The sequence below is a fragment of the Capra hircus genome, chromosome 16, assembly GCF_001704415.2.
Source record: "Capra hircus breed San Clemente chromosome 16, ASM170441v1, whole genome shotgun sequence".
Lineage (NCBI taxonomy): Eukaryota > Metazoa > Chordata > Mammalia > Artiodactyla > Bovidae > Capra > Capra hircus.
This window is the reverse complement of record NC_030823.1, coordinates 37,711,833-37,730,728: the sequence shown is the minus strand read 5'-3', so window position 1 is coordinate 37,730,728 and position 18,896 is coordinate 37,711,833. Positions and strand designations below refer to the sequence as shown.

The 18,896-nt window shown below is 45.9% G+C and overlaps 1 protein-coding gene across 1 annotated transcript; it reads right to left on the bottom strand.

Moving 5' to 3' along the window:
* METTL13 (methyltransferase like 13) lies at nt 735–17,668 on the bottom strand. Its single transcript, XM_018060313.1, has 8 exons — nt 17,179–17,668; nt 13,273–14,032; nt 11,807–12,006; nt 10,222–10,417; nt 7,928–8,095; nt 6,427–6,642; nt 3,670–3,801; nt 735–1,211 (listed from the first exon to the last, which is right to left on the bottom strand). The coding sequence occupies exons 1-8, from the start codon at nt 17,329–17,331 to the stop codon at nt 937–939; spliced, it is 2,100 nt and encodes a 699-aa protein (XP_017915802.1). The 5' UTR covers nt 17,332–17,668; the 3' UTR covers nt 735–936.

The window sequence follows — 18,896 nt, the reverse complement described above, 5'->3', positions numbered from 1 at the left end:
TGCTAAGACTCTGACACACGAGATCATGGGGCCAGATACATTCACTCCTTTTGGAGGAACAGAATAGACGGCTTGAGCTATGAGAAAAGTTGTTAGAATGGGTCGAACTTATGGTTGCAGGGGGAAGGATGAGGGAAGGGTTAGGAAGTCTGGGATGGACAGGTACCCACTGCTCTATTTAAAATGGATAACCAACAAGGACCTACTGTATGGCACAGGAAACTCTACTCCATGTTACGTGGCAGCCTAGAGGGGAGGCAAGTTTACAGGAGAATGGATACCTGCATGTATATGGCTGAGTCCCTTTGCTGTCCACCTGAAACTATCACAACGTTGTTAACTGGCTATACTCCAATGTAAAATAAAAAGTTTAATAAAAAATTGAAAAAAATAGAGGAGTGCGTTACCAGATTTTTAAAACGTAGGAGCACGTCAGCAGTAGTTTCATCTCCAGGAAGACAAAGTAGACACTCTCTTAAATCTGTCTCACATCTATAGGGAGGCTACCCTATTTACAGTCTTTTGGCACAAAATGCTCTACTGTCTATCTCACTTGAGATGGTTCCTATAGGACCAAGAGAGGGAAAAAGCAAAGCCAACCGGTAATCACGCGTGATGTCTCCAGTCCTAAGGAGCTTGGGACACACTTGTTAAGGCATCACACCTGCTGGAGCTCCAGCAGGGAACCTACTCAAGGACGCGGCACAGGAAGCAAAGGCGATCAACCCAAGCAGTACTGAAGAAGACAGCGCAGCAAAGACTGTTTTATTCTCCCAGACCTTCAGGCAATCTCACGAGCAGGAGGGCGCACGTAGGTGAGTATGAAACTAAGAAAAATACGAGGCTTAATACACATTGTATTTCTTCAGTCCCTGGCAGGCCAGCAGCCTGAGGTCAGTCTGGCAGGAAGCTGAGAGGACTGCCTGGTCCGGACACTCACACGATCTTCACAGTGTTGAGCATGTCTGACAGGACATACGTGTCATCCCAGCCCTTTCCGGGCTTCCTCAGGGTCTGCTCCAAGGCCCGGGCCATTTCCAGGAGCTCTGGTGTAGCGAGTTTGGACTCAGAGTGCAGCTGACAGAACAGGATCTCGTTGACTTCACCCTCGATTCGCCGGACGTACAGGAGGGGGAACACCGCCTTAAGCCCGGCCAGCACCGAGTCCTTTAGCCCCAAGTCTCGGCACACAAGGTTGAGGATGAAGACACCTGCAGGGTGAGAAAGGAAGAGAATGACCGTGATTCAGGGAACACAGGAGACAAGGTTCTGCTCTGAGGAATATGGCCATTCCTGATCCCAGGAGGCAGGTAGAGCAAGGGACACATCTGTGGCAGCAGTGACTGTGCCAGGAACACACAGCATATGAAGGGAGAGAGGTAGGGGGTGCGTGAACCATAAGAAGGCTTCAGGCTCATTTCTTGCTCTCTTGTGCTGCTAACAAATATGACCATTCTCCATGCCTCTGTTTCACAAAGAATTGCTTTGAGAAAGAAGAAATTAATACCCCCAAGTAATTAATATCAATTTCAGAGAAAAATTATATTCCTGACATATATAACACATACCTTCATTTGTAACAATAAAGGTTCTAAATCAACTCTGTTTGCAAACCAAATCAAAACACCTGGGAGGTGGTGAACATACGGATTAACAGCTCCAGCTTTTTTAAGTCATAAGGACCTGGGTTGGAGCCCTAAGTCTAATCGTGTGTCACTTTGGCAAGTCTCTACCTCAGTTTCCTAATCTGAAAACAGGCGGCTCTGAAGATGAAAAAGCATACTGCCCAGTCCAGGACATGTGGGGTTGCTAGCATCACATGCTGGCAGGGATGTGAACTGCTATTAATACAACTGCTTTGTGACACTGTGTGTGACTGCATCTACAAACTGAATAAACGTATAATTTGTGATCCAACAATTACAACCCCACATCTATGCCCAATAGACCGGCACACACACTTCACCATAAGGCATCTACCAGAATGTTAATGGCAGTTCTAGTTCTAGTTCAGTCGCTCAGTCGTGTCCGACTCTTTGCGACCCCATGAATCGCAGCACGCCAGGCCTCCCTGTCCATCACCAACTCCCGGAGTTCACTCAGATTCACGTCCATCGAGTCGGTGATGCCATCCAACCATCTCATCCTCTGTCATCCCCTTCTCCTGCCCCCATCCCTCCCAGCATCAAAGTCTTTTCCAATGAGTCAACTCTTCACATGAGGTGGCCAAAGTACTGGAGTTTCAGCTTTAGCATCATTTCTTCTAAAGAAATCCCAGGGGTAATCTCCTTCAGAATGGACTGGTTGGATCTCCTTGCAGTCCAAGAGACTCTCAAGAGTCTTCTCCAACACCACAGTTCAAAAGTATCAATTCTTCGGTGCTCAGTTCTCTTCACAGTCCAACTCTCACATCCATACATGACTACTGGAAAAACCATAGCCTTGACTAGACGGACCTTAGTCGGCAAAGTAATGTTTCTGCTTTTGAATATGCTATCTAGGTTGGTCATAACTTTTCTTCCAAGGAGTAAGCGTCTTTAAATTTCATGGCTGCAGTCACCATCTGCAGTGATTTTGGAGCCCCCCAAAATAAAGTCTGACACTGTTTCCACTGTTTCCCCATCTATTTCCCATGAAGTGATGGGACCGGATGCCATGATCTTTGTTTTCTGAATGTTGAGCTTTAAGCCAACTTCTTCACTCTCCTCTTTTACTTTCATCAAGAGGCTTTTGAGTTCCTCTTCACTTTCTGCCATAAGGGTAGTGTCATCTGCATATCTGAGGTTATTGATATTTCTCCCAGCAACCTTGATTCCAGCTTGTGTTTCTTCCAGTCCAGCGTTTCTCATGATATACTCTGCATATAAGTTAAATAAGCAGGGTGACAATATACAGCCTTGACGTACTCCTTTTCCTATTTGGAACCAGTCTGTTGTTCCATGTCCAGTTCTAACTGTTGCTTCCTGACCTGCATACAGATTTCTCAAGAGGCAGGTAATGGCAGTACTTCCTAGCAAATCCTCGAAAAAGAAAAAAGCCCAATGCCAACAGCGGAAGGGATAAATTAATCGTGGTAGTCACCCAGTGATATGTCAGAGCAATAAAAAGGAACGATGTCAACACAACACCATGAGTGAACCTCACAAACATCATGTTGAGGGAAAGAAAAGAGAGAACATTCCATATGGACAAAACTAAGCTGTGCTGATAGAAGTGAGGATGGTGGGCTTCCCTGGTGGCTCAATGGATTAAGAATCTGCCTGCCAATGCAAGGGACATGGGTTTGATCCCTGGTCCGTGAAGATCCCACACGCTGTGGAGCAACTAAGCCCATGAGCCACAACTATTGAGCTTGTGCTCTAGAGCCCGTGCTCTACAATACGAGAAGCCACCACAGTGAGAAGCCCACGTACCACAAAATAGAGCAGCCCCCACTCTCTGCAACTAGAGAAAGCCCAAGCACAGCAACGAAGACCCAGTGCAGGTAAGTCCTCTCACCTCCTTTCCTTACCTGAAAGGAGGTAAGAGGACTTGTAGGGGTACTGGTAAACGAGTACGTTCAATCTGGGGAAACCAATCATGCTACACACTTATGAGCATTTTTCATTAAAAAGAAAATCTTCCTAAAGGGCCCATCCCTTCTCCCTCGCCACCTTCTGTTCTTTATACCTTCAGAAGTCAAGATGCTTTTGACCTTCTGCAGGAAAAGCTGGGCCACAAATGCTGGGGGTGGACAGCTCATTCCCAGGGTTGGGTCCTTACTGTCCACATCGAACATTATGACGTCGTAGTGAGGCCGTGCTGGGAAAGAGAAGCAGACAAGTCTGTGTTTTTTGCTGGATAAAATAACACCATTCACATTCCTCCACATTTCCTCTGTGACCTGTGGTTGGCACAGGTGGCTAAGTCAACAGGAATGACATGGAGGATATGGTGCCTAAGAGCACCAAAGTCACTGTCCAAAGCAGTTACGTCATCAGGGCTCTGCTGGGAGTGCCCATATCTAAGTTGGCACCATCATCTCATCTTCCTCTACATTTTAAAGCCCCTTCTACAGACACACATTTCTGGGGTCCACTCCAGCAGGATCATTACTCAGAGTCCATCTATACCAGTGATTTTCAACCCTGTCAGGACGCTAGAGCCAAATGGGAAAATTCTTAATACTCAAGAGAACCTGGGCTCCACTCCTGAACAACAGAGTTAAAAACTCCTGGGGTGGAGAAGAACAGATGGGATGGGCAGTGAGACGCCTCTGGTACTTTTCTTAAGCTCCTCGGGTGATTCAAAAGACAGAGATGAGAACCACTGATTTAGACAAAACAGCTGCCTCTGCCTGTAAGGGCTGACCCAGCACATGGTATCTTGAACTTAACTCTGGAGAAAAATGTTCTCAAATTAAAGTCAGCAAATCTTTTCTAGTTACTTGAACAATTATTGGCTCAAGAAAGAAGGCATTTGTTCAATGGGTGAGAAAGAACTGATGATGAATCTGATCCACTCCTTACTAGAATGTTAGTTTTTTTAAGGGGTAGGCCTACAATATGAACGATTGGTTTTTAGCAAACTGAGACGGTGCTAATGATTATTTAATAATCAATATATATTTACTTAGGACTACAGCATGTCCATCACTGTTCATAGCACAGATTTGATTTTGGTTTTTCAAGAGCAGAACATGTTGGCTCATCAAAGTTCAAGGACAACCATGGCCCCCACCTGTGGCACTGAGTCCTCCAACAACCTGAAAGGTTGTTGTTAGAGACAAAGGCCAGGGCTGTTCAGATCTGGTTTAGAGGTCCTAACAATAGCAGCACATCCTGGACTGAGTACCTACCACATGCCTGGCACTGTTTTAAGTGCTTTCACATGTATTAGCTATCCTGGGTCTGGGCCCCTACTTTGGCCCCAACTACAGAGAGCATATCTGGGAAACTCTGATAAGAGTTCAGCTCACTTTGCAATTAAGGCAGCATCTGTCTATCCCTGCACCAAAATACTTCGGAGAAGGCAATGGCACCCCACTCCAGTACTCTTGCCTGGAAATTCCCATGGATGGCGGAGCTTGGTAGGCTGCAGTCCATGGGGTCACTAAGAGTCGGGCACGACTGAGCGACTTCACTTTCACTTTTTATTTTCATGCATTGGAGAAGGAAATGGCAACCCACTCCAGTGTTCTTGCCTGGAGAATCCCAGGGACAGGGGAGCCTGGTGGGCTGCCATGTATGGGGTTGCACAGAGTCGGACAATACTAAAGCAACTTAGCAGCAGCACCACTACCAAAATACTTACCCCAGCATCCCGTTTTGCCACACCCTTCCTAGAAAATGCTCTAACCCAGAACCAGAGCAACTATGGCAGAATGAGCAGACTAGGAAGGGTGGGTGGCCTGGACTCCCCAGTTTCAGGCAGGACTGAATCAACCTAACTTCTCCTTAAGGGGCTCATGCTCTGTGAAACATCAGTCACCAGGAGCCTATACATTAAGTTGCAGAAGCATCAGCAGAGCTATTAGAACACATTAACATGCCTTTTGTCCAAGTCTGGGATACAAATTATTAGAGAAAAATGGAGCCTTAATCCCAGCAGCAGCAGGGCTATTGGAATTCCCACTAACACCTGCATCAGGGTTTAATCTCAGCACTGTTGACATTTGGACCAGATCATTCTTTATCATCGGCAGCCATCCTGTGCATTGTAGGATGTTTAGCAGCACCCTTGGCCTCCATGTGCCTCCACCCACTATTATGCTGGAAGCACCCCTACCTAATGGTAGGCTGTGCTTTTACAACCAAAAATTGCCTGCCAACATTGCCAAACATCTCTGGGGCTTAGAACTACTCATCTACATGAATGATGTTTTACTCCATTTCTGGCTTCACCTTGAGCTGAAAGATTTACAGAACACATCTTCCAACACACACCCCCAACATTTCTTCCCCTTTACCTCACTCAGCTCCAGACACTGACTCTTGGGATGATGAGGTGGTGGCAAGATCACAGGGTCAGAAGAAATTCAGAAGAGGAGCCCACTGATTTTTCAGCACGATGAGGGCAGGAAACAGTCTGTTTTACTTGTTGCCGTAGCCTAACCCCTAACAGCACTGAGCATGTGATAGACACTCTATGCTGCTAAGTCGCTTCAGTCGTGTCCGACTCTGTGCGACCCCAGAGACGGCAGCCCACCAGGCTCCCTTGTCCCTGGGATTCTCCAGGCAAGAACACTGGAGTGGGTTGCCATTTCCTTCTCTAAGACACTCTATATTTACTGAATAAATATGTCAACAAATGAGGGAACAAATGAACAGGTGAAAGACTGGGATGATGCTCATATCTCTTAGAGAGGAATTCTACAGACCCTTGCAGGCCTGACAACCTTGGATCAATCTTTCCTCAACACCCCTCCAAATTCTCCAACAGCAGTACCTTCTTCTTCTGCCAGGCGGGTTATAAAGTCCAGACCATCTGCAATGTGGACCTTCATCCGGTCACTCTGGGAAAAGCCAAACCACTGGGTGGCCACTTCCAACATAGAGGGGTCGATCTCCACAGCATGGATGCAGGACTTTGGGAAATGATCGTGGATAAAGAGAGGGAGGCTGCCCCCGCCCAGGCCCACCACCAACAGTGCCAGTGGGGTCTCTGTAATAAAGAATAAAAGCATTATGTTACCATCTGCTCACTGTAAAGTTCTGCACCAGCCTTAGAGAGGACAAAAGAGACAGTCGGATTGTTCACTCTAGCCAGAAGATACAAGATTTAGAGACTTGGCCTCCCTTGTCTCTTTCTAGAAATTCAGGAGTCAATTTAATATATGTAAATTCAACCCTGGCCTCATGATCCTTCCTTTACTAGTTCCAGAGCGATCAGTATATTATTACTATGGTTCCTTAAACATCTCAAAGCCCTCAGCGGACATTACAGCAATAATCCCCACCATCAGCATCATTAAACCCCTCTAGGAAACAGGAGGGACAATGGGTAACATCTTGTCCATGATCACAGGGCATGTAGATGTGATGCCCTCTGCCCAGCTTCCAACTCAAAGGCCACAGCTACCTTTAATAAGACACACCCAACAAGTGAAGGAAGTCCATCCAAGTTCCAGAAGTCACAGGAAAACAAAGGCCCAGATCCTACACTCAAGTTCAGAGAAACAGGGGATGAAAGAAGATGTGAAACCAGAAAGAATCACCAAAGAGAGAAACCCTGAGGATTAAATGTAACAACTGAGAATCCACTGACACACATCAGCACCAAGATAGACCACAAGTATAGGGTATTTCAGCAGGACATACTCAGGGACTTCAGGGAGAAGACAGCTACAGGAGTGGACAGAAACAAATATTTTTGCTCCTGTGGTTAGATCCCAACCTAGCAGTAAGGCTATGACTATACTACCTATACTATGGATTTTTTTAAAAGCAGAAATTCAAGAAAGAATTACATCTGGCACTCAAAGAATGCATCACTGAAAAGCCAGAAATTTTCCTAAAGTACACAGGTATTTCTCTGGAGATATGATTTTTAAATGTTCCATCTGGATACAGGGTATATGGATATGCAAAAATTCATCAAGCTGAACAATTTAAGATCCGTTCACTTTATAGATTTCACTGAAGATATTTTATACATTAATTTTTAAAACTGTAGTTAATTTTACACTAATTTTTAAATAAATGCATAGAAGAAAAAAATATAGATATCAGCATGTATGTCTATTTCAAGATTACAATTTGAGTTTGTAGGAAAAGTTACTTGGATGTTCATGAATGATGCAGAAAGACAGTTGGGAATAAGAAAGACATGAATATATGGGCATCTGTTGGTCTGTAATCATGGTTCTTAAGCTGCAAGGCAGCCAACTCTGATGACATCTGTAATCTTACACATTTCCTACTGTGGAAGGCTGTGGCGACCTCCTCACCTAGGAGCCGCTCCGGGTTTTTCAGCAGCGCAAGGCCGGCGATCATGGCTTTGTGGTGTTCACAGCACAGGTAACTCTTATCAATGGACTGCCCCGGGGCTGCAGGCAGGTCCTCTGGGGTATCAGCAGGCCGATGCTTCTTCCTGTCCTTTTTCCGTTTCTTCTGGGCTAGATCAGAGACACAGACGAATGAGGTTGTGTGAGGTACGCCACTCCTTGGAAAGTAAGGCACACGAGCAGCAGTGTGCTGTAGCTGGCTGAGACTCGGGAGTCAATGGTGAAATATGCAGGCATTCTGTGAACTGGCTGACATGCTGGTAGCTTGAAATCTGTCCGTGGTGGCCATTTTCATGCACAGAAATTAGGGAACAGTACAATTCATGGCTTTTTCTCCCCAAAGAGCTGGTGGTCCAACATTTAACATGTGCCAGGGTGTCAGAAAAGGGAAGTGGCAAAGAAAACACCAAAAAACTGATAACGCTGGGAATACTTGAGTGAGGGGTGCTAGTACTTCTTTAGGAAACATAAAGCCGCTCACAGGAGAGTTTATTCATGAGTTTTTTTAAGCAGAAAAGAACTTAAAGTTACTAATTACTGCCTCTGTGCCAATTGTTGTACCAGGACTCTCACTCCTGTAGCTTTTATAACAACCCTCTTATTCCAATTCTCAGCAGATAGAAAATCTGGCAGTGCAGCTAGGATTTGAATGTGGGACTGCCTGTCTCCAACACCTACCATCTTTCAATTGCATTACACAGATGGTAATGCACACCACCCCAGTGGACAAGGACATCACAAATGTTCACAGAAGGGGAAAATCCTACAGATGGTCCCTTTACATTTCCTCTCCTTACTCTCTCAACTGCACCAGGACAGAGTGAACAGCTGGTTTTGCCGTTTTCCTAGGGACCAGCTGCACTCCACAGCAGCATTGGGCAGCGATGTGTGAGGCCAGCCTGATTTAACATAACAATCAGAAAGGTTAAATCACTTTTTAACACATTCTCCTTCTTCTCACCAATACTCCCTTAGGAAAATCATTCCCATGAAAATTAAGGATGGTAAGAAGACTAGGATCTTGACAACAATGGGGAAAAAAACTTGAAACCCAAATTGGAGGGGAATATCTTCTTTGAAGCAATTTTACTGATTTTTTGGTGAGATGAAGCTGACCTCAAGTGACCCAACGACAGCTCGGGAACCCAGCAAACACAGGTGCACTTGACCAGGGGACACCCCTCAAGAGAAAACTGTCCTGCAGAGAGTCACCTGACCCTGAGCTCTGGGCAAACCCAGGACCTCATGAGGTTCTGAACTCTCTCTTTTCACTTTCCTTCCAGACGGCCTTGCCAACACAACAGCACGGTCATCAGGCAAAAGAAACTTCCAAGAATCAGAAAAGCCAATTTCAAATTCCAAGCCTGAGTCTCTGGGCCTCAAAAGGAAAGTTATACTGGAGAGGTGGAGGGGAGGAGCGTTCACTTCTACTCTATGCATCTGATTTGTGAACTAATTACAATAAGCAAGTATTGCTTTTGAAGTACAAATATATACATGGGAGAAAACAGCAGGCGAAACAAACGATTGCTTTCCCCCTTAGGGGGTGTTTCTGAGGAGCACATGAGAGATCACTTAAAAGGGATCCTAGGGAACATGGTCTGGATCTACCCTGTCCAAGCCTGTAACCCTGGCTACCTGTGTCTATTTACATTTAATTATAAGTTCATTGGAAATAAATAAGATTAAAGATGCAGCTCTTTAACAGTCATACCAGCCATGTTTCTAATGCTCAGCATCCACACTGGACAGCTCACTGGGTATTAAATATTTCCCACTGCAGAAAGTTCTACTGGACAGCAGTGGACTAGGTGACGTCTAGGGCACCCACCAACTCTACAATCCTCTAAACCAAGTGCTAGGAGGTGGCTGTAAGGAGGAGAGCAGGCCTACTGAGTTAATATACAGACACATATGGAGTAACTTATAAAATAGGTGGTCTCTGAACTTCAGGCATGTAGGCGATGATCACATTTATTTGGTAAACCATCGCACCCCCTCCTTATCATTTTACAGCCAGGCTTTGCTCAAGAAGAGAATATCGACCCCCCTTCTGTTCATCACCACTCACACTCTAACAGCCCAGAAGATAAGAGGATGACCCACGGAGCCATGTGCCTCTGGTCACAGATATCCACGTCTGTCCTACAACTCCGCCAAGCTCCCAAGTCTTTCTGGCCACCCCACCTTGTCCATATATCCACAGGGATACCGCCACCGCGTCCACGCTGCCTCACCTCTGTGAGACACATCCTGCAGCAGCCTGGCTTCTGACTGCACCACATTCCTGTTGCTGAGGAAGATGAGCCGCCGGAAGTAGCGCCTGTCATCTCCTTGCACGTCCTCGATGACGTAGTCACCGCTCAAGGGGCTGCAGTCTTGGTGCTGAACGATGCGGACCCCAATGTCCCCACCCACAGACAGGAAGGGCACCTGAAAGAACAGCAGATCTGTGGTCGAAATGCCAGCTCCATCGAGAAAGATGAGAAAGTCTAATCCCTTGCCTTCGTGTCTCTGTGAGGAATCCCCACACCAAGGTCCTGTGTAGCAACGACTCCAAAGATTCGCCATTCCGTCAAAGTACTTTTCTGGGGCATTTGACTAGATCTCAAAAAGCTTAATCCATCTTTTTGAAAACCAACTGAATAAAGATTCCCCAAACCATTAGTGAAATCAGTTGGTTCTCCACAAGAAAAACAGGAGTTTCTCAAGAGTAATTCCTAAAAGGACTTTTAACAGTCCAAGACAATGAAAGTGAGAAGCAACTCTGAAGAGGGACCAGAACCATGAGAGAAGGAATGTGAGCTGGGATAAAGGTACCAAAATCTATGTGCAAAGCAACCTTTCCAAATTTGGAGAAATTTCTCCCTTCTCCCAGTGATTCTCATCTTTTTCCTGCATTTTACTAAACAGGAAAAAAAGAAAATGAGGAAAAAAATACATTTCCCCCAAACTTTTCCATTCCTTTCCCAATCTTTACACTTAATTCTTTTTAAAGACTTACAGGAATATTTAATCATCATGAGGGACTCCAAACTTTGAGAGAAAATTCACAAAATAACCTTCCCACAAGCTCTGGGTCTCTCTAATGACACTAACCCCAGCCTTCAGGAAGCATCACAGACTTACTAATCTGTAAGCACAAGTCAGCCTTGTGGGCAGAACCACAGGCTGAGAACCCAGGAGACTGGCTTCTTCCTTCCAGGTCTGTTACTATAGCACCAAGACTCCAGGTAGGTTGTCTTTCCCATCTATCAAGAAAGAGCAACTTTTTCTATAAAGTCCTTGCAGTAAAGTCAATCACCCTGTCTTATGACCAGGATAGCACAAGACAGACAGTGTCAACTGATAATACCATATCATCATTTTGGCAAAAACTTCAGTTCCCTTCCTAGAAAAACATCAAACCCACGGAGTTAATGTTCTGAAAATTAAAGTGAGCTCTTTTGGCCCTTTCCCATTCTACCTCACACAATGACAGTTCTAAGGAGCAAAATAGCCAAGGAAATCCTGTGCAAAGTGCATTAGGAGAACTGTCTGAGTAATCCACATTGTGAGGAGCTGGAGGACTTCCTTCATGCTGTCCAAGAGGCCCTGCAGACAGATGCTACTATGGGTCTCAATAGAGGCAATCACTCACCTTCCGCTCACTGCCTGGGACATAATTTCTACCCACTTAGCTCTTAGCTGCTGATATGCCCTCCAGGAACAGTCTAGGGTCACAGACCCTAGTCCTAGCCTCTTCCAAGACAACCTCTGCCTTCCTGACTCTTAATACGACTTCTCCAGAGACCCTGAAAGCTGCTACCCAAGCCTTCTTACCTGCAGCTGGGCGGGCATCCCGGCTGGGGCCAGCTCCATGACTCTGGCCGACAGCTCAGCCTGGATGCTGTCCATGCCTTCATACTGCTGACCTCGGTGAAGGGCCACTGTGATCAGCCTCCTGAAGCCTGCACTGGCTGCCAGCTGCTTCCGGCCCTCCTCCATGCCAAACAGCCACTCTGTCTCCCGACCCTGGGGGACTGGAAAGAGGCATTTTTTGACAGGGAGTCCTGGGAAATGTTCAAGCCCACAATAAACATGCCCCACGTGGCAGAGAGCCAGGCCATCCCTTCCAACTGTGACCTACTAAGGGGCTATCAATTCCCTAGTGCACAAGGCCCACTGCCAGCAGACCCATGGCAGGACCTAGCGTGGAAAAAAGTGTGGGCGTGTAAGGGGAGGGAGGTGAGTACCAAGTGTAAGAAAAATAGTAATAATGCTAACATTTCTTATATGCCAGGCATGATTCCAAACAGTTTACGAACAGAAACTAATCAAATCTTCACAACAGCCCAAGATACAGGAAGCATTATTACTATTTCCATTTTATAAATGAGAAAATTAAGACACAAAAGTTACTGTATTTACCCAAGTTCACGCAGCTAGTAACTGGCTAAGCTAGGACTCAAACCCAGGCAGTCCAGCCCCAGAATCCATGCTCACATCCACTGTGCTATTTGTTCCCACAGGTGGACAGTCAGGATAAGAGAATACTTGGAAAAATGGATTCCATGTTGGGAAACCAATTACCAGCACGACGTATCAATACTTCACATTTGTCTAGAATATTCTACTTTTGAAAGCATTTCCTCATACTATCTCTGTTGATTATTACTAAGGTGAATCTGGTATCATTTACCCCTTTCAATAAAAACACTAACATTTGTAAAACTATTCTAAGGCACTATTCTAAGAGTTTTTATGCTTTTCACAACTACTGAAGACAGTCACTTTATAGAGGAGAAAACTGAGGCACAGAAAGAACACTAACTCATCTAGTAGCATTCCAAAGGGATTAAGCCAGAAAGGGAAACCAGCCTGGTCCCAGAGCTGCCTTTTTCAGCAGCTACTCTGTCCTGTTTGCATAAACTCAGCAAAGAAGCACAGAGACTTCCCCAGGTCATGGGGCTCACAGGCTACAAGGCTCCTTGCTTCTACTACTCTGATACAAAGTAACATCTCTACAACAGCCTGACCTGCCTAAACTTATCTGTATTACTTCTCACTATTCCAGGCCAACCCCATTCTCACACTTCATCAGGCCTTTGCCATGGAAGATGGGAAGACATAAACTTCAGATTCAAGCAGGCAGCTCCCCCTTCCTTATGCTGTGGCCAGTCTAACCTCTCAAAGTACCACCCCTTTGCAAGATCAAGCCAGCCAAGGCATACCCATCCACCAAATCCCAGATCCAGCCCCTGTAAGCCAGCCCCCTTCAGGAAAGAGAGGGAGCAATCCCAACTCACTGATGAAAATGGCAAAATGATTGTCCCGCGATGGTTTCACAGTGGGGCTGTCCACCACGTGGAGGGTGTAGCGTGGCTCCCCCGTGTCCCCATTGCACAAGTCCAGGGACACACTCCCCAGCCCGGCCTTGCGGTACAGCTGGCTGCACAGCCAGGCATATTGCTGCCGCTCCCGCACCGCCTCGGCCAGCCGCTCGGCACTCTCCAGCCGCACAGGCTTGCCCTGCTCCTGAGCACACAGCTCAAAGATCTGAAGGGCAGAGCCAGTGACCGGCCTGAACTTGGTCATGATGAAGGCAAAGACAGGCAGGGAGAACCGAGGCTCTGCTTCCAACAGCTGGTCCTGGCTGCTGGCCACCTGGTGCACCCTCACCATCCACCCCTCCCGAGAGAAGTGACCCACTGCTTTCTTCAGGACGTGAGCCTGAGCCAGGGAGATGCAGAGGTAGCGACCGCCCACCTGCAGGACACGGCCAACCTCAGCCAGCATCCTGTCCACCTGCTGCAGGGTCTTCTCCTCCTCATCTGTCAGGACAGCGTCCAGGGTGCCCTTGTCCAACACCACCTGGAACGAGGCGTCGGGGAACTCCATCTGTGTCATGTCCATCTTCAAGAAGCTCATCCTGGGCCGTCGACTGGCATTGCGCTCCTTCATTTGCTTGATGACGACCTCGCTAATGTCAATATTCACTATATCCTGATAGCCCACATCATACAGCTGCTCGCTTAGCTCTGAGTTACCACACCCAACCACTAGCACCTAGGGAGAAAAAAAAACGAGATGGAGGTGATCAAGGCAAAGGAACGAGAACACCATTACAGAATTGATTCTAGGTTCTACCGGAACTCACTAGTAACAAATCACATTTAGCTATAACAATGCAAGTTACACAGAAGCCGACTAACCAGGGTTGTTCTTTTCTCTGAAACAAGCCTTTATTTATCAAGTATAGGAACAAACTAACCATGGTTGTTCTTTTCTCTGAAACAAAATTCACTACTCAAGAATTGATAGAAAGTCACAGAATCCAAACACAGTAGTTGCAACTGAAATCTCCTATTTGTTTTACCACTGAAAATGTAACTTACAAAACAGAAAGAGACTCACAGACTTAGAGAAGGTACTTATGGTTGCAAAGGGGAAGGACAGGGGCAAGGAATAATTTGAGAGTTTGCAATGAACATGTATACATTGCTATATTTAAAATGGATAACCAACAAGAAACTACTGTATAGCACACAGAACTCTTCTCAATGTTGTGTGGCAGCCTGGATGACAGGGGAGTTTGGAGAATGGATAATGTATATGTATGGCTGAGTCCTCTTTGCTATTTACCTGAAACTATTGCAAAACTGTTACTTGCCTAGGTGGCAAGAATACACAGAAGAACTACACAAAAAAGATCTTCATGACCCAGGTAACCACAATGGTGTGATCACTCACCTAGAGCCAGATATACTGGAATGTGAAGTCAATGGGCCTTAGGAAGCATCACTATGAACAAAGCTAGTGGAGGTGATGGAATTCCAGTTGAGCTATTTCAAATCCTGAAAGATGATGCTGTGAAAGTGCTGCACTCAATATGCCAGCAAATTTGGAAAACTAAGTAGTGGCCACAGGACTGGAAAAAGTCAGTTTTCATTCCAATCCCAAAGAGAGGCAATGCCAAAGAATGTTCAGACTACCACACAACCGCACTCATCTTACACGCTAGCAAAGTAATGCTCAAAATCCTCCAAGCCAAGCTTCAACAGTATATGAACCATGAACTTTCAGATGATCAAGCTGGATTTAGAAAAAGCAGAGGAACCAGAGATCAAATTCCCAATATCCGTTGGATCATAGAAAAAAACAAGAGCATTCCAGAAAACACCTACTTGGGTCTTATTGACTACACCAAAGCGTTTGACAGTGTAGATCACAACAAACTATGGAAAATTCTTCAAAAGATGGGAATACTAGACCATCTTACCTACCTTGTGAGAAATCTGTATGCAGGTCAAGAAACAACAGTTAGAACCGGACATGCATGGAACAACAGGCTGGTTCCAAATTGGGAAAGGAGTACGTCAAAGTTGTATATTATCACCCTGCTTATTTAACTTATATGCAGAATACATCATGAGAAATGCCGGGCTGGATGAAGCACAAGCTGGAATCAAGACTGCTGGGAGAAATATCAGTGACCTCAGATGTGCAGATGACACCACCCTTATGGCAGAAAGTGAAGAGGAACTGAAGAGCCTCTTGATGAAAGTGAAAGAGGAGAGTGAAAAAGTTGGCTTAAAACTCAACATTCAGAAAACAAAGATCATGGCATCCAGTCCCATCACTTCGTGGCAAATAGATGGGAAAACAATGGAGACAGTGACAGACTTTATTTTGGGCTCCAAAATCACTGCAGATGGTGACTGCACCATGAAATTAAAAGATGCTTGCTCCTTGGAAGAAAAGCTCTGACCAACCTAGACAGCACATTAAAAAGCAGAGATATTACGTTACCAACAAAGGTCTGTCTAGTCAAATCTATGGTTTTTCCAGTAGTCATGTATGGATGTGAGAGTTGGACTATAAAGAAAGCTGAGTGCCGAAGAATTGATGCTCTTGAACTATGGTGTTGGACAAGCCTCTTGAGAGTCCCTTAGACTGCAAGGAGATCAAACAAGTCAATCCTAAAGGAAATCAGTCCTGAATATTCATTAGAAGGACTGATGTTGAAGCTGAAACTCCAACACTTTGGCCACCTGATGTGAAGAAATGACTCATCGGAAAAGACCCTGATGCTGGGAAAGATTGAAGGCAGGAGAAGGGGACAACAGAGGATGAAATGGATGGATGGCATCACCGACTTGTTGAACATGAATTTGAGCAAGCTCTGGGAGTTGGTGATGAACAGGGAAGCCTGGCATGCTGCAGTCCTAGGGGTTGCAAAAAGTTGGACACAACTGAGTGACTGAACTGAACTGAACTGAACCCCAATACAAAAAGTTAAAAAAAAAAAATTCTAGGTCTGGCATAATCCTATTCCACTCATGCCTTGGGTTCCAACTCATGATATTCTGCTATTTCATGAAGCGAAACTTAAAACACAAGTTGTTGGCTCCCTCTCTACTGAGCTATCTCCCATTGATCCTTCAAAATTCTGCCCCATCTCTGGAAAAGCACGGTACTGTGACAATTGCATAAGCTTTTAAGCTAGGTAGCCCTAAGTCTAAATCCCCACATGACCATGTACCACATTTATGATCTTGGGCAAGAAACTGGCTCTCAGAGCCTCAGTTTCCGCATCTGTAGAATTCTTGTACTATCACTCACCTTGAAATGTATTATGAGAACTCAATGACTGAACACACACACACACACACACACACACACACACACACACACACACACACAGCACCCAACATAAAGTCTGGCTCTTAGAGTTTCTTCCTTGAATGTTCGTTTTCTACCCTCTTCCTTCTCTACTTCCAGTACAACCCCATCTCTGTCCAACCTATTACTGTACTTATCACCTCTGGAATGTGCCCAGGGTTTATGTATCAACGCATTTGCCGCTAAAGGGATGAGCACAGCGCCTTAAAGTGTGGGCTCACAACAACTATTTGGTAACAGATTAATTTATCAGTAAAGCCACGGATTCTACCAGTTCCCCGGGCATTCACAGTGACAGAAAAGCACACTTTCTTCACTAGGAGGAGCTACCTAGTTTGCACTACTTAATAAGTCATTCTTTCTTTGAGGTTACTAATTCAAGAATGATCTGGGGTTGGAAGCTGTTATCTGAAAACTGTATAAGGATATTTTGACCGGCCCCCACGCCGGTCACGGTCTACCAAATGCAGGATTTCTGTTTTCAGTTCCTACTTTCCAGAGTACACACCGGGCTGCCAGGCCGCGCTTACCTTTTCCCTGGGCTTGATGTATTTGTGCAGCACCCCGCACAGTTCCAGGTAGGTTCCATACCACTCGAAAGCTTTCTTTCCTCGCTGCTGGAAGAACTTCTCCCAATAGTCAACGGAGCCAAACTCCTTCGAGCTTTTAGGTAAGAGATTCATAGTCCCACTACCCGAGCTGCGTCTTCAAGATTCCTGCTCTCTGTGTGGTACCATGAGAGGGGCTTCCCCACACGTTGGCTCTGGGACACCGCTGCGGGAATTCTTTCCACGGACAAACAGCCTCATTTATTTGTTTCCAACTCAAAATCCAAAGGGATGATCCTTACACGCTCACCGCACCCGCGAGACACTGACCCTACTAAACGTTCATCCTTTGATCCACGCCCCAGTGCCCCGACCCACGTGGGGAGCCCCTCACACTTTTTCAGAGTTCGGTTTCAGAACCGGCGATCATATCCGGGTGCGAGGCTTCGCGATTGGTCGGTTGCCCAGACCATCCAAGCAGCTCATTGGTCAGTGATTTTCGTTCCTGACACCTAAGTGGTTACAACGACCTCGCCTCACACCCGCGACTCCGTCGCCGGCTCCTCGCGTTTATTTACGTGAGCCGGAACGGGGCGGGGCCGCGGGCTGGAGGCGGGGCGGAAGCCCGGCTGTCCCAGTGAGCCCCTAACGTGGGCAGCCTTTACAGCTCTGGCCGTTCCATCCTTGGGAGAGAGCTCCGCCCGAGCTCGGTGCTCCTGACCTCGGTGTTTCGTCTCTGAACTTTCTAATCAAGAGCCACCCAAGGGCTGAGCGCCGCTGCCAGTGCGCACACTGGAGGAGGGGACCTCCGAAAGGAAAAACCTGTAGATTAGAAGGAAGGGGCCTGTGCCGATTCACCAGGTCTATTTCCCAATAATTTGCATTTCTAACCAGTTCCTTGGTGATACCAACGATGTGCTACCCAGGGACCACACTTTGAGAACTGCTGTTAAAAGATAAGGCAAAATGGATGTTTCCAACTCCACAATTTTAAGACTATCTAAAAGCCCTCTACGAGAACCTGAAAAAACATGTATTTTCATGTACCACTTGCTGAGTTCGCATTATTTCCTCTCTACTTAAGATAAGGTGAACCTCAGAGGCTTCAGCTATGGCAGCATGCAGGGTTCCTAAGGGGTGTGACATCTGTTCTTTCAAAGAGCACTTATTGAGAGCAGAGGACACTGCTTGAATTGTTCCCCAATACCAAACTAACAAAATAACATACCTCTGCCTTCTCCCCTCAAGTATTGATTCGCCATTTTAAGGGTGTAAATTTGAGCCCATCACTGTGGTGAAGGCTAAGGACGCAGTAGTAAGGAAGACAACGGTATGGAAGAACACATCAAACAGTTATAAAAAAGAGTCTGTAATGAGGATCTGAGAATAAGTGCTGTGAAGGAGAAGTATAAGCGTCCACAAAAGGAGATCTCTTTCGAAATGTCTTAATTTAGGGGGTAACTAGAGAAGGCTTTCCTAAGGAAGGGACAAAAATATTTTAAAAGATTTTGTAATCTTACTGCTTCGGTAAATATTGCACACCTAAACTTGTTCCAGTAGTATCAGGATGACATAGGAAAGAACCAAGAAGTATTCTCAACCGCTGGGTCTTTGCAGGAACATTTGGCTGCTGCTTTTCCCTCTGTCTCTATTGTCCTTTCTTATAAGGAAACGATATTGGAAAAGGTTGTAAGAAGTGA